Source organism: Equus quagga, chromosome 4, assembly GCF_021613505.1.
Source record: "Equus quagga isolate Etosha38 chromosome 4, UCLA_HA_Equagga_1.0, whole genome shotgun sequence".
Classification (NCBI taxonomy): domain Eukaryota; kingdom Metazoa; phylum Chordata; class Mammalia; order Perissodactyla; family Equidae; genus Equus; species Equus quagga.
The window spans coordinates 140266207-140283188 of NC_060270.1; the positions used below are offsets into that span (position 1 = coordinate 140266207).

Genomic DNA, 16982 nt, shown 5'->3' on the forward strand with positions numbered 1-16982 from the left:
GCCCTCAGTTAGTAAGTACATTGAGTACTGTGTGTCAGGAAATAGGATGAGAGTTTTATAGGCTCTCTGACTTAATCCTCCTAACAACCCTATGAAGTTGGAGGTAGGTACAATTATTGCTATTTTTATCCTCATTTTACAGATGAAGAAACAATCTTAAAATCGAAGTAACTTTTCCAAAGTTGGACAAGATCTGCCTGACCGGGCAAGAAAGTGTTTAAACAACTCAGCAACCAACAATAAGTGATTGTAGAGTAGGTATTGTTAAGAAGGCATAATACTTTTTTTTTGCTGGGAAAGATTCACCCTGAGCTAATGTTGCCAATCTTCCTTTCTTTCCCCATCCCCAAAGCCCCAGTACATAATTGTATATTCTAGTTGTAAGTCCTTCTAGTTCTACATGAGCTGCCGCCCCAGCATGGCTACTGACAGGTAAGTGTGTGGTTCTGCATCACGGAACCAAACCTGGGCTGCCAAAGCAAAGCCTGCCTAATTTTAACCACTAGGTCATCAGGGCTGGCTCAAGGCATACTACTTATTAACATATTCATTATAATACAATTCACAATAAATTTGGGGACATTCCATATGGAGTTTAGGCTTTATGATTTTCTTTATACATCTGTTCAATTTCTATAGCTGTCCAAAATGTTTTTATTTGAGGCAACACGGGGACAGTAAAAGTATCTCTAATTAAACCCCCTTGTCTAGTCTCTGTAGCCAGGGGCAGTTACCTGATATCTCTTGGGTCTCAGTTAATACCTATTGTTAGCAGAGTTTCTGTGAAAATTAGATAAAATGTACTTGAAGCTTTAATGGCACATATTTAGAAGGTCCTCTCTAAATGCTGTTATCACTCCAGGGTCTTTCCAGACTGCCTTCTCCATTCAGAGACTCAGCTTGAGCCTGTATAGATGACCTCATTATGACTCCCTCACTGGTCAGAACTATAATCCCATGAGCTGGGCTATTCCGCTCCTCTATGTATTTCTCTTCTTCAGAATCTTTTCCCTAGCAGCCATCTTTAATGTTTATGCTCACAATAACCTTAATATCTAGCATTTTGTGACTAATAGGTGCCCATGAGACAGATTTTCATGTTTACTTTATGTAAAAGCCAACAAATTTTCTTGAGCACTACTTACCCCAGACAAGGTATTCTTTGCAGAATTACAAATCCAACACGTGCTGCCTAGATGGCAGCCCGAGGGTCCTGGAGCATCAATCGTGTGCCATCTCTTCTCCAACTGAATGCAGTATTCCCTAACAATCCTATGACGTCTACACACATTCACTGAAGAGTACTGTGTAAAACACAAACTGGGGGGGGTAGGCCCCTCAAGGCCGGCAACAGTGCTAAGGGTAAAGAAGGCAGAGAGGGATAGGAAGTTTGTACTGAATTCAAAGACTTCCAGCAAGAATTTGTCCAATTTCAGGCAACTGAGAATTTTAAGCAAAGTACTTAAGGAAAGTATACAACTTCATGATGTATCGCTAAAGTTGATAAACAGTTCTGAAAAAGTTGTTACATGTGACAAATTTTGTACAATTTTTGAAGGTAAAGTATTCATGACTACTATTCTAAAAATCTTATCCTTTGTTCTATCAGGAAAGCAGAAAGGAATGAGGACTATAAAAAAAAGAATTCTGAACACAGATTTTGAAAAAAGTTTAATATAGGGTTAGGTTATCTCCTAGATTAACTGCAAAACTTTTGCTTCCTTTTTGTTTCGACAATTGAAATTATGAAAGCTGTTAGTTTTGTCTTCTATTACTGGAATAATTTAGTTAATACTACAGGTGGCGTTAATATAATAAATACGGAACATCATTGAGGACGTAAATTCTCTCTCTTGATACTTCCTCATTCCAAGGGTGTGGATGTGTAATCTATTTACAAAGAAAAATGTCACATAAATCACCATGACATTATATAAACAGACTCAAGAGAAAACAGAAAAATGTGTTATCCATTAAACTCCTAAGTACCAACACTCAGAAGTAACAACCTATAGAATATGTAGTAATGGGAGGAAATTATGCATTGTAGTTAAGAACAATGGGTTTTGGAGTCAGAACTAGGCTTGAGTCTGTGACTTTTTTGCTGTGGCCTCGGGTAAGCTATCTAATATCCCTGGGCTTCAGTTTCTTCACCAGTAAAATGAAATAATACTATATGATAGGGCTGTAGCAAGAATAAAACAAGATAATGCGTGTAAAACCAGAGTGCTTAGCACACAGACAAAGCTGAATAATCTTTAGCTACATGACTATGATTATTATTACTTAGATTTCCAAGCTACATATCTGATATATGATTATATTACATATATTTTTTCTGTGTATCCAGCTTGACAGAATGCTTACATCTTTTCTTCAGCACTAGAAAAAAGTGGGTGCTAATGGAAGCTCTTCTTATTTCATCCATTTTACAAATGATCTATGAAGATAAACAAATTCACATTTTAAGGATTTTCTTTGTATTTGTCACAAAGATTATCAAATGCTTATACATGAAAGAGCATCTGTGTATGTTTATTAAACTAACAACGTTTACACACAATACATAAATGTTTTGAAACCTCAAATTTCTTTGATAATTGCAGTAACCATTTTCCTTTGTTTAGTATCATTTTCAAATAAGCGTGGTAGAAGGTTAAATATTACATCATTCAGACAGTTTTTAAAGAGATGATCCTCTAAGAGATCATTCCAACATAATCGTCCATTAACTATTTGTGGCAAGACTGGGTTCCCAGCAGACGTTTCAGCATACGGACGGCTCCTCTACTGCCTGGGCACCCTCTGTGACAGCTTTGACACACTTGGCCATTGTCTGTGAGGCTCTGCTAATTGAATCTGAAAGATATTAAGAAAATATGCATTTTGATAATACAACTTTTAAAAAGCACATAGTAAAACTTTCTTGTTGCACATATTCAGGAACAAAAAATAAAGACTATAAAACTCTATGCAACTGTATGTAAATTTTGTGAGATCAACAAGCAAATTCAGATCATAAGCCCCGCACTAGATAAAAGCTTTTATTTTATTTTGTTTTTGCAGGGAAGGCTCTGCCCTGAGCTAACATCTGTTGCCAGTCACCCCCTCTCCCCTGCCCCCAGGTCCCAGCGCAGGCTTGTATGTCCTCGTTGTGAGTCCTTCTAGTTCTATGTGAGCTGCTGCCACAGCATGACAACTGACAGACAGGTGATGTGGTTCCACAACCAGGAAACGAACCCAGGCTGCTCAAGTGTGAGAGCGCCAGAACCACTAGGCCATCAGGGCTGGCTCGCTAAATGCTTTTAATAAGTATTCCTCTGTTGACTAAATAATTACATACAGCCATGCAATGTGCCAGTATGCAACCAGTAAAAATATTACAGAAAACTATTAAAGACATAGGGAAAAAATGTACATACATATTGTTATTGAAAAACAGACTACAAAAGAGTATGTTTACTAAAATCCGTTGAATTCTACACTTTATGGGCAAGTTTTATGTTATGTGAACTATGTTTCAATAAAGCTGTCAAAAGAGAACCCCATAGTAAATGAATAATCTCATTTTTCATTTAAATAAATAATATATGTGTATATCCCTGGATGACTGACAAAAATGTTAAAACTAAATGTAGTTAGTTCCGGGTGGGGGACCCAGGTGATTTTTCCTTGCTCTTCTGGGCTTAGGGATGTATTCTACAATGAACGTAACTTTTATAACATAACTAAAAAGCCTATGAAAAATAATCTCAGATACAAACTATACCAAAAATTTAAAACTATACTCCTATCTGCTTTTAGACAGAAAGCTATTTAAAATCATCTGTCAACTACCTCATAACCTAGATGTCAGATCAAGCGTTGCCAGAGCTGCAGTAAACAGGTCTCAGTTAGACTGCATTCCTTAAAACCGTCCCTCACGATTTTCCTCAGCTCTGTTCAGCATTTGCACATTCGAGTGTTTTGAGTCTTCTACTGTAATTCTCAGAAAACCTTCACAGGTGTTTGTCACTTAGAAAAATTCTCCCTGAATTGCTACACAGTCATTTTACATACAATAGTAAAATTTTATATTTAAAATCTGTTAAGTTTTCTTGCATTTTCAAACTCCACCTACCTTGCAGAAACAAAAGAAATTAGAGTAAAATCAGAAAATAAGAATTATATTAGTTCTGGTGTTTGAAAATCTTCAAAGATTAGAAATATCAAATACTACCACTAACAGGCTGGAATCGTAATGCTAACTTAGGTGACCTCATTCCTGACCGCCCTTCTCATTCGGCAGTCATGCTGACAAGTGCATACCTGTCATGTAGAAGTCTTTTATCGTTAGCTGAGGTGGAACAAGCGGATCAGCAAGAAGTTGCTGGTTCACTAACTGCAAAAACAGGAGTAAGAGATCAATAATAGTATTAAAACTAGTACTGTTACACCAGAGGATACATATGATTTCATAATAATGAAAACTGCATTTAGGCAAGTTTTTACCTTGGAGAGCTCATTTGCTTGCTGGAAATAATTAGCTCCTTCGATATCATCATATCGAACAAGATTAGGAGAGACTTCTTCCAATCTGTTCCTTACTTGATCCAGAGTATCGTATGGGAGAGTTATACCTGCAATCTATAACATATCAGGTCCCCAAAATTGACATAGAGCTTTAAAACTTAAAAATTTCAACTAATATATAATTGCAACTATAGTGAAATGATGCAGTACTAGTGAAAAATCTATTGGTGTCCATTAGCATGTACATTAAGCAACTGGGTAAGTGTGGAACACAACTGTCAAAACTTCTACTAATTCATAAACAGCTGTCGGTACATTAGTATGTTTAGAAAATAGGCTCATTATGAAATAAATGACTAAAGAGATAATGCTATGCTAAATATGAATGCTTCTGCTAACCTGTTACTGATCACATACGAAGTTTCAGACCAGACAACTGTATATTATTATATCAAATCTCATGATGCTTTTTAAAGTAAAGAGAGTGAAAAGAGTGTTTTTGGGCAAAAGACAAGACAAAAATAAAAATACTAATTTCAAATCCCCATCTTCTGAACACATTTTTCCTGCAGAGATTATTCAAATCATCTCTGCGTCTCAGACTTGCATCTTCCTTGACTCTGAAAACCATCCTGACAAGCTAGCGTGTCAAACGTCCAGCTAGCAGCATCACTGCAAGTACCTCAGACAGGGCTCTGATGATTCTCCAGTCTTCTCTTGCCAAGCCGGGAGGTGTCACAGCAACTTTAGTCTGCTGAGCTCGGCCCTCAGTATTGACATAAGTAGCAGACTTCTCTGTGTAGGCAGCGCCTGGGAGAATAACATCAGCTATAGGAGCTCCAACATCACCGTGATGTCCTATGAAAAGACGGAAAACGGCAAACTACATTTTAGTAAAAAAACTGATTAGGTATTACACACGAACATAGTATACATCCTTTTTAAATCCCATTTTTTAAATTACAAAAGTGTTTTAAAAATTAAAATCATATAGTACTGAAGTATTTGGAGTAAAAATTAAGCCCACCTTACCCACCAGGAAAACTACTGTTAACACATTTAGTATGTATCTTCCCAGATTATTTTTCACAAATATGGAAATATGTATAATATCATACACACATATATAATGAGCAACTAGGTATATTATTTCTCTTGATGATTACAAAGTGGAAATGCTCAGATGTATATTAGCAAAATTTGGTAAAGTAGACTGAAATAGTGAAGGAACGAAAAGTGTACAACAATATGACAGTAATAATGTTGAAAAGGGCATAAACAGAAAATTATGGAAAACAGTATACTGAAAGACATCACTCATTAATAGTTTAAGAAAGCTGCTAGAAGAAAAAAGAAATGAGTTAGATGAAAGAAAGCTACAGAACAATAAACAAAGTTTCATCTCATTTGTGTACATGTTTGTATAGCCACAGGAAAATGTATGAAGCATGCGTATCAAAACCATCAGCAATGATTATCTCTGGATAAGACTAGGGACAGGATTTTAGTTTATGCATTTGGTTTAACTTCATCAAACTAAAGATAGAAAATATTATATAATGCTTTTTATGTGCCAAGGCAAAAAGCCTATTATGAATTTATAGTGATTATATGTAAAATGAAGTGGAAAGTTATGTAATATTTTTCTCTGTAAAATATCCTGGATTATTCTGAACTCCATTTTATTCCAGAGAAACCTGATTACATTTATAATGAATGAGAATTCAAGAAAATGAGTCAACTGCAAAAAACCAAAAGGGCACTGTTAAATATAATTCATTAAATGCCCTGCAACACAGGACTTATGATTTTTTAACTTTTTACACTGTTGATAAAAAGTGCTTTCTCCTGATTATATAATAACCCTAAATATTCTTTGAAAAGCTGAATTTAATGTTACATTAATATTTCATTGTATAAATAACCATAATTTAACCATTCCTGTTACTGCGGGCATTTAGGTTTCTTCTAGTTCTTTGTTATTAAAGAACATAAGGTAATAATTCTTAATAGCAATATCAACTATGTAACAAATAAAACCTATGATTTGATTTAAAAAAATACTGGGCTGTGTGTGTGGGAAATTCCTGAATGGAAAGTATTCAATCCACTAAATATATTGCTGTACTGATTCGAATACACAAAATGTACTCTCTCTTCTGTTTCGGTGTCACAATGCCCCTTACCTTGATAAATAATGAAACAGTCCTTTGGCAAATCCTGTCGGGTGACACAGCCTCCATCTGCTCCCAGGAGGAACAGCACTTTGGGAGGGTTCTTCCGAATTGCTTCTACCCCAGGTTTATAGCCAAGGTCTAAAGCAGCTACTTGACTTGCAATCCTGTGAAACAATTAGGGACTTTTAGCATATCAGCAGTGTTTTCATTACAAAAAATTCAATGTGATTCTTGCAATGATACCTAGTCTCTTTCCCTCAAAACTGTCACAGACCTTCCCTCACCTCACGTTTTTCACCCATTTAAAGTAGATGTCAAAACCAGAACGAGCAGTCTTCCATTGTTTTCAGAATAGCAGCCAAAGAAACAAGATGCTTAGGGCACTGTCTCTTCATGAGGTCATATTTAAGGAGTAATTCTCGAAACTTTATACCAATCACAATTGTAGTAAGTTGATTCTTTTCCATACAGTAAGGCATACAACACATGATAAGCCAAATACAGTCATTAGAGAAAAATTAGATGATTTTGAAAACTAAAAAGGAGAAAGTAAACACTCATGAAACTAATTCTGAGCAAACTGTAATTCATACATTGGTGTAGGCCCTGACAGAACTTTCTCTATGAACATATACTTCTTTCATAAGCGGAGAATAATCTTTAAGAGAAGAGGCCCGGAATAACTACACTTTGAGTACCTGGGAGTCTTTGCTCTAGTGTGCTACTGTTAGCTCTCTTTCTACAAACAGCAGCCCTTCAGAGGACCTACTGTGCATAAAGCCAGCTGGTCTTTCACCTGTTTGTTAGGGAGGAGGGCAAGTCAAACCAACTCCCATTAGATGCTGCTGCTCTGTCAAACTCTCTGATGTGACAACATCAAAAGAATAAAATATTTAGAAAACATTTAAAAGAAGCACAAGATTTGTACAATGAAAACTACAAAACAACTCTGAAAGAAATTAAAGACCTTAATAAATGGAAAGACATCCAACGGTCACGGATTGGAAGACAATGTTGTTACGGTGGCCATACTCTGCAAACTGATCTACAGGTTCAATGCAAGCCCTACCAAAGTTCACGGCTGAATTCTTTGCAGAAACTGACAAGCTGATCCTAAAATTCATATGGAATGCAAAGCACCTAGAATAGCCAAACCTATCCTAAAAATGAACAAAGCTGAAGGACTCATACTTCCCAATTTCAAAACTCAGCTCTTCCCCCACCCCACCAGTTTTCTTCTTAATTTTCCTTATTCTAAGCTTTGAGGTTTCTCTCTCTCACAAAGATCCAGGCAGAGACACACTAACTTATAAATGAGCCCACTGCATCTTAGAAAACAAACTGAGTAAGCCTGAGTTTGCCTCTTCGAAAATGACAGGTAAACAAAAGAACTATAGGGCCGATGGAAAGATTCTCCAATTAGAAAATGTGCTTTACTCTGAAACAGACTTACTATAAGAAATACAAATTTTAAAAATATCTGTTTCATGTTCTCAAAAGATGTTAAAAGATATGTCCTAATAAACTAAACTTTCATGAAAAGGAAATCTTGTGATGAGAATGAAATGAAATAAAAAACAAAGCTAATAAATTAAAAATTACAACAGTGTCAGTGCTCCCTAAAATGAAAACTCACAAAATGATAGAAGATAATTTAAGAAATATTCTCTAAACAGAGAAAAAGGAAGTGAGAAAAAATAGGAGAAAAGAGAAGAGCCAAAAGTCTGAAAGGCCAACAAAAGCATAACAAACAGAAGCTTCTGCATGAGAGCAAACAACAATGTAAAAGTAAACCAATGAGCTTTTTCTAAACCAAGAGCAAAAAAACAGATCCAAAAATTTCACTTTGAAAACGGAGAGCATCTATGATATTCCCAGGCAAAGGTAGTGAACAACAAACGAGTGTGACCTGGTTACATTCTGGTAGAATTTTGGGACATCAAAAGTAAGGAATCCAAAGGGTGAGCAGGCAGACAGACACACATACATATATGAAATCAGGTTATCATGTATAAAATTCAGATTAGACGAGATCCTCTCTAAATTATCAAATGAAAGAAAGGGTGAAAAAATACTGACTATTAAAGGAAAAAAGATTATGATTTGTGTACCTGGTCAAGTGGGTCACTTGTGAGAAGGAATCAGAAAGACAGATGTTCAGAAATTTTTTAAAAAGTCATTAATTTGGGTACCCATTCAGAAAAAAGTACTGTAAGAATAAAGACATGAATGCAAAAGTGAATTAAAAATAAGAAAGTAAAAATTGTGGCTACAAAGGATCTAGAGGTGGTCAATGAAAATAAACTCTATTTAAAAAATACAAAGTTTAAAGAAATGCTTACATAACGATCTACAAGGTCAAATTAAACCAATCAGGAGAAATAGAACATTGAAATTAATGTTTAAGAATGCATTTGAACACTTTTAAATTGAAAAAATTTGTCTATTATACTTAAAAAAGTGTTTAGCCTCAATTGTTAAACAATTTGAAGAATTTGAAAACTACTTAAGGTAGAAATGATTAGGTGAAATGGGAAAACTCATTCACTAATGTAAAACTGGTTACAACCTCTCTAAAATTTTTTTCTAAAAACAGGTTGGAAATAAGCATTAAGAGCCTTAGAAATGTTTATCCTGTTCACTCCAACAGTCCTACTTTTGGAAATCTACCCAAAGGAGATTATCCAAAGTTCAGAGGTACCTGGGCATCACAGCATTATTTATAAACAAAGACTAGCATCAATCCACGTTAACAGGAAGAAAACGGCTAAGAAATTATACATACACATGATACTAAATAGCCATTAAAGTTTATATTTATAAAGAATCTCTAACCACAGGAGGACATTCTTTTTTTTTTTTTCTATTGAGTTAATGATAGGTTACAATCTTGTGAAATTTCAGTTGCACACTGTTTGTCAGTCGTGTTGTAGGTGCACCACTTCAGCCTTTGTGCCCAACCCCCACCCCACCTTTCCCCTGGTATCCACTAAACTGTTCTTAGTCCATAATTCTAAATTCCTCATATGAGTGGAGTCATACACAGATTATCCTTCTCTTGCTGGCTTATTTCACTTAACATAATTCCCTCAAGGCCATCCATGTTATTGCAAATGGAATGATTTTGTTCTGTTTTGCAGCTGAGTAGTATTCCATTGTATATATGTACCACATCTTCTTTATCCATTCGTCTGTTGCTGGGCACTTAGGTTGCTTCCATGTCTTGGCTATTGTAAATAATGCTGCAATGAACATTGGGGTGCATAGGACTTTTGGGATTGCTGACTTCAAGCTCTTTGGATAAATACCCCGTAGTGGGATGGCTGGATCGTATGGTAGTACTATTTTTAATTTTTTGAGGAATCTCCATACTGTTTTCCATAGTGGCTGCACCAGTTTGCATTCCCACCAGCAGTGTATGAGGGTTCCTTTTTCTCCGCAACCTCTCCAACATTTATTGCTATTAGTTTTAGATATTTTTGTCATTCTAACGGGTGTAAGGTGATATCTTAGTGTAGTTTTGATTTGCATTTCCACAGGAGGAAATTCTTATTTGCTAATGAAAACTGATCAAAATCAGGACACAAAACTGTATACACAGTATGATTTCAACTATATAACTAAAAAAATATTTATAAAGAGGAAAAAAAAAAGACCAGAAGCAAGTTCACCAAAATAGCAAGAGTAATCATCTACAGATTGTGGAATAAGCATAATTTCTATTTTTGTATACTTTCTTCTCTGTCCAATTTTTATAAAGTAAATTTGCATTAATAATAAAAAACTTTACTTCAGATGAATTCTCATGTTGGCTTACATTTTTATTATTTAATCAAAGTTAGAGGACTTGTTGCAATTTTTGAACCAAGGTATACTAAAATGATACAGATTTTCTCAGTACTTACTGCTATTTTGGATATTTTTAATATTATTTATTATCTTGAGTTCTTCTCACACAGAAAGTAAGGGTTTCTGAAATTTCACATCTGCTAGTGAGGTAATGTTGCTAAATTTTAAGTTGTTTGTAAATCTAAATGTGACAGTGTAACAGGAACACATATACACAAAATTACTTGAATTTTATAGTATATAGAACAACTCCTCAACATACCTATGAAGGATATTCATAACTTTCCAATCACCAGTCACCCCACTGCTCATCCGCATCTTTTGAGCAATGTTGGAAACCGCTGCAAGAACTGCTGCCCCATCATTTCTTTGGAGTGCAGAACTGCCTAAAACCACCATTGGTTTTTTCGCTTCCTTTAGGACCTATTGAAAAAAAGGGGAGAACTTTAATTAAAAAACATTAAAAGTAAACCAAACCAAATCAAATGTGCATCTACAATATGATGTTCTAAGTCTTAGTGCTAATGTGAATGCCTTTGATTTGCTAGTCAACACACAGACAGACATACAACCAGATTTAATCAAAAACATCTTGCCAATGCTACTGTGAAATGGCTAAACGAGTGTCAGATAAAACATATTTTCTAAAAGTAAGCACTGGGAATGAAAACCCCAGCCACATATCCTTTGGTCAGAATGCCTATGGGTAGGTCCCAGAAAAACTGGGCAATGTTTATAGATTCAGACGGTCCTCTGTAACAGAAGAAACTGTGCTAAAGTACCACGTCTACTGTCTTCCATCTACTGACCACGCCACAGACACGGAGGAGGAGGCTGGGAAAGAAATGACCATTACATCACAATGCATTTTGCTTTAAACCACAGTAACTTCCTGAACACCAAAATCCAAGGGAGAGTGCACCCCAGGAGCAGAGGGAACCTCAGATTTGGTGGAGAACAGAAAAACCGGAAGTAAAGCTGTGGCCTCTACAGTGCACTCTCCTGCCCATCCTCTATAGCATTCTCAAAAAACAGCTGCCCCCAATCAAAGAACCAGCATGAGAAGGAGGCCTAGACACTACAAAGAGGACGTTCCTCACAGGAGGAATTACCCAAGGAAATGTGAAGAGTTCAGAGAAGCAGTTTTCAATAGGCTCAAAGAAAATGAAAAAACATATTCTTTTCTCACTTAAGAGCTCAAATGAATGACATAATAGAGTATTACACATGGAGATTTTCGTCACAGAATTCAGGAAAGAACTGGAAGAGAATCCAACTAGAGATGAACACCATTCCACAAACAACAAAAAACAAATAAAACGACGTAAAGACAGGAATGAGAAAGACAGGCTATAGGAAATTATATAAAACAAACTGGAAAAGAACAAAAGCACACAGGAAAAAGAGAAAAGGGGGTCCAACGTCTACACTGTTAAGAGTTCTTAATGAAGAGAACAGAACTAATAGAAAATACATTTGAACCCATTACAGAAGAAAACTTTCCAGAAGAGCACTAATAAGAAGGTGACACCTTCCTGGGCATGGGGATGGGAAGTAGAGAAAGGATACTTCTCAATAAACAACACTTAACATTTTCAATCCCTGTAATCCTGATAATGTTCTTCCGATTCACAACAACAAAGGGGCTGGGCTGGCTGCTTTGTCCTCTGCACTCGCCTCTTCTTGCCCACACCTGAGGCTGTCAATGAAGCAGCCCTCTGGGAACCAAGAGGAGAGGCTCCCATGCAAACGCACAAGTGAGCCAAAGCACAAGGAGAGCAAGGCAAGAAGGCAGGCTCCTTCCTGGATGACACCCTCGGAGAACCATATCACCCGTCACACTGCCCACCTCCAGAACAGTCGTTATGTAAGAGACAGGAACCCCTTACACGGTTTAACAATCACGACCCCACCACACAAACACCCTCCCCCGTAAAACAAAGAGAACCTTGAATCTTCAGACTGAAAGGTACCCCATGTCCCATAAAAAAGTGATACAGAAACACCACCATTAAGACATATTCTGGTGAAGTTACAAAATTTCAAGGATAAAGAATCAAGTATAAAGTATCAAGGAAGAAGTCTCTAGACGGGAAAAAAAATTAGGACAGGGTTGGGGGAGAATATGGCTGACATCTCTACAGTAACCAAAGCAGCGTATAAAGTTCAGAGCGGAAATAAACGTGTGACCCTAGACTTTCTATCCCGCCCAGACTTTCTTCAGAAATAAAATGGACATCCTCAAGCAAGCAAGAACTCAAAGAATAGTGCACCTACAAGCCCCTCTCAAAAAAATAATAAACTATAAACTCCAGACAGCAGTGAAATGAATGTAAATAAAGAACTCAGTATTGAAAAAGTCATGTAAAAGGACAGATGAAATTTCTTTTAGGAATGCTAACGCTTGCAGTAAAGGAAGATTTCACTGAAGTTTGAAGTTTAATTCTTTCAGTTTCACTTCAACTTCCTCTATGATAATTTCAACTAAAATTAACTCTGGTAAGTAAAAATAGCACGTACAGTACGATCTCATGTTTGTTTGTTTGCCTATCCATCCACCTTGCTCTATCTATGAATAGAGAGATGATTATGACGTTTCATCAGTACTTGTCTGGGGTGATGGGATTCTGGATAGTGTTTTACTTTCTTCCATGTTCTTGTCTATATTGCTATAATTTTTAACAGTAATCACATAATCTTACTACAAAAACAATAAATTTAAACAGTAATAATACTTAAAAATTAACAAGAGTAGATACATTATAATGTGAGAGCACCTGGCTGAATGGATGGCTACCCGAAGCAATGTCCTGAAGAATTTTGGGGGAATCTCCCAGATGGTCATAACTGTAAGTGAGATCCACTGGGCTCCCAATAAGGGCCACTTTCAAATCATTATGAAGCCAGCTGAAATAAAAACAAGGTTTTTAGAGCTGAATTACTAAGTTGGCATAGTTATTGGTCTTGTCAACAATAGGTACTACATCTATTTATATTACAGAATGTCAAAAGCACAAAGGCACCCACAGAACATTAAACCTTAACAGATATAATTGATTGTGTACCTTTCAAAATAAAATATTGCAAAAGTACACACCAAGGTAATTCAATGAATTAATTTGCTGTATAATGCTAACTCTAAGCCAGCTATAAATACTTTTAGAATAAATGATCTGTAGTTTTCACTCTGCCATATTTAAATAGCAGAGCCAATTATCTCTGAATTATCCATTAAAGCTATTTAAACATAGTCCATGAAAATAAACTACATTATTCATATGTATTATCTACGACAGGGAAGTATGCTCTAGCTCCTCCAAAAATAGTTATAAATTCAGTGACCATCTATTCTAGTTTGTCTGAGAAAGTGCTGGTTTTCACCTGTCATCCTGAAGTAATTAACAACTCCCCCTTTCACTCTCAACAGTGTCCCAGTTTAGACAATAAATTATATGGTCAACCTATTCATAAGTCTCTAAGATATAAAAAGATAGAGAGGCATTTTACAAAATAACTGGCCTTTGCTCTTTAACAAAATGTCAAAAAAGGGGACTGAAGAGTCATGACACTAATTACAATGTGTGACTCCAGACTGGATCCTGGGCAGGAAAAAAATGATTATCTAAGTGCTTATGGGTGGGTGGGGGGGGGCCGGCTCAGTGGCCCAGCGGTTAAGTTCGCACATTCCACTTTGGTGGCCCGGTGTTCGCTGGTTCGGATCCCACGTGTGGACCTATGCACTGGTTGTCAGGCCATGCTGTGGCAGGCGTCCCACATACAAAATAGAGGAAGATGGGCACAGATGTTAGCTCAGGGCCAGTCTTGCTCAGCAAAAAGAGGAGGATTGGCAGCAGATGTTGGCTCAGGGCTAATCTTCCTCAAAAAAAATAAATAAATAAAAAGTAAAAGTGCTTAGGGGGAAATTGGTGAAATCTGAATACAAACTGTGGACTAGATAATAAAATTATACTATTAATACTCAATTCTTGATTATTTAAGAAAACGTCCCTTGTTCTTAGGAAATCCACACAGAAGTATTTGGGAGTACAAGGGCATCATGTCTACAACTTACTTTTCAAACAATTCAGAAAATTACATTCACACATAGCTACAAATGGAGAGAGAATAACAAAACCAATGTGACAAAACGTTAACAGTGGTTAATCTGGGTGAACAGTATACAAAAACGGGTATACGAAGACCACCATTTTCCAGCATCTTGAATTATTTAAAAATAAGAAGATAAAAAAATTAAAAGATCCGCGGGGGGCAGGGGAGAGATGGACATATTAGAACAAACTGCCCTCCAGTTATCTGATGGAGTCTTACTCCCTCTAACACCATTAGGAATCAGCTAAAACAGTCATTTTTCATATACAAGCCAGATTATTATATAAATATTTTTAAAACCCTGAATATTATTACTAACCTCTTGCGAATTCTAGCATTAAATAGTGGTGCCTCAAAACGTGGATTTGTACCAACCAGAAGGACAACATCCGCCTCTTCCACACCAGCAATTGTACTATTAAGAAGATAATTGGAACGCAAATCTGTGCTAGAAATACAAAATAAAAAATGCAAGTTTACTTTAAAACTAATACACTAACAATCCATAGAATATTCTCATGTCAACAAACCCATGGCACTCCCAGACAAAAAATTTTATGAAGTGTTCCTAAATTACCTCAACATTTATTAATAATAAGATACTTATTAATAACTAGATTCTCCAATTCCTGCTTTGACTTTGGTCTCTGTGAACATAAACTGGTGCGTATGTTGGGGAATCCAAGTTGTCACATATCAGTCACTGAAGCCACAGATGTGTTGATTCATACAGAACTTGTAACCAAACCCGAAAGCCCAGCTCCTAGCTCCCTACTGCTCACCCAGCACCTGCGGTGGGGAAGACCTCTTCCGTGCACAGTGTGTCAGAGTCCACTCTATTAAGCAAATCTTTGAGAGCTACCAGCGCTTCAGCATCCACCAAACCACCTGCAATTGCTGCCACATCCTTGCCTTGGAAACTCTGCAACTGGAAATGCATGAAAAGGAAATCACCAAGAAACAGTCACTCAGCAAAGACCACAATGAATTGCTCAGAAAACAAAACGATAATCATTTTCAAGTACAAAAAAAGCAATAAACTTCTGACTAAAAGTTTTACACCAATTATTGATTAATCTAAATGTGAGAAGCACAGGTATATGTGGGGCCACGGCTAATAACACCAGGTTGCAGGGAAGGTGTTTTGTTTTAAATTAGGAACGACAGGTCCTCAGAATGAGGTCTGAGGATAGAGACTGTGGAGCTATGGTTAAACACAACTTGTTCTGAGGAGTCTGCTAGCCCTTTCTGTATGCTGCTCTTCTCTGACCACAAAGCCACGCCCTCCATTCTTGCTCTGGAAGCTCGCCTTCACTCTGGACTTTGCCTAAGGAGTCACCTTATCTAGGAGGGCATCCTTGATGTGCTAGCTTCCATTAGGTACCCCTCCTACGTGCTCTCTCATGTATCACTTCCTGCACAACTACCCATAGCAGCCCAATTACGCATCTTTCTCGACCGCAAGACTGTGGGAGGTAGGGACCATGTGCTAGTGGTCTTCATACCCCTACAAGTGGCACGACATCTGGCATATAGTTCTCAATAAACACTTGTTAAATGGAAGGTAAGCTTGGTAAGAGGAAAGAAGCAAAGGACAGACATCCACTCTTCACTACAAACATATCCCTTGAAAATCACAAATACGATTTATTCCATATTTCAGTTTTTTACCTTTCCAGCTACACGAGAGAGTGCATCCTCCCAGGAGGTATAAGTTAAAAGCCCCTTTTCATTTCTGACCATTGGCTCAGTAAGTCTTTGACGTTTTAGCCCATCATAGGCAAATCTAGAGAACAGAAATTATACCATTTGTGGAATCTTGCTTAAGAGGCAACTATAATTTTCAAGTTTAAAATCTAAAAGAAATGTTAATTAAATACAGTATTGGTTAAAGTGTCAAAAAGAATAATAAATACTTGAATAAAATAATTATTCCAGATTATTTTAAAGATCATTAAGTATTTTATGAACATCACCTAAAACTAAAACACCATCTAAAAGGTTTGAGTTCTTATGATTTATTTTCAGCTACCTGAATAATCTTAAAATCACAACACAAAAAAATATGACAGCTGAACAAGCCAAAACATTTTTATTTACAAAACTTGAGTGCCTCTGGATATTTTCTCAAAATTATGTTGTGCAAACTCTAACTTATATTTAGCTTTTCTCCAATGAACAAACTGAACTACAGTAAGTATCTTAATCTACTTCAATTTCTCCATCTGGGAGGAAAAACAGTATTTCTCAAAGGTAATATGAAAGCCTGTGATATACCCAGGACTATTAATGTCATTTTTGTCCAAATCACTGTATAAACAATCCAGATTTCAT

At 36.5% G+C, this 16982-nt stretch overlaps 1 protein-coding gene across 5 annotated transcripts in view; it reads right to left on the bottom strand.

Moving 5' to 3' along the window:
• Positions 1 to 1654: 1654 nt before the first annotated feature.
• Positions 1655 to 16982, bottom strand: part of NDUFS1 (NADH:ubiquinone oxidoreductase core subunit S1) — a 28272-nt gene continuing 12944 nt past the window's right edge. For all 5 annotated transcript variants that reach the window (XM_046658290.1, XM_046658289.1, XM_046658291.1 and 2 more), the window contains exons 10-19: positions 16320 to 16434; positions 15431 to 15576; positions 14968 to 15096; positions 13316 to 13445; positions 10801 to 10961; positions 6699 to 6853; positions 5195 to 5370; positions 4492 to 4626; positions 4309 to 4381; positions 1655 to 2859 (exon numbers count right to left, since the gene is read on the bottom strand). In XM_046658290.1, the coding sequence (XP_046514246.1) occupies positions 2768 to 2859; positions 4309 to 4381; positions 4492 to 4626; positions 5195 to 5370; positions 6699 to 6853; positions 10801 to 10961; positions 13316 to 13445; positions 14968 to 15096; positions 15431 to 15576; positions 16320 to 16434 (1312 nt within the window). In that variant the 3' untranslated portion in view covers positions 1655 to 2767. The remainder of the gene's footprint in view (positions 2860 to 4308; positions 4382 to 4491; positions 4627 to 5194; positions 5371 to 6698; positions 6854 to 10800; positions 10962 to 13315; positions 13446 to 14967; positions 15097 to 15430; positions 15577 to 16319; positions 16435 to 16982) is intronic.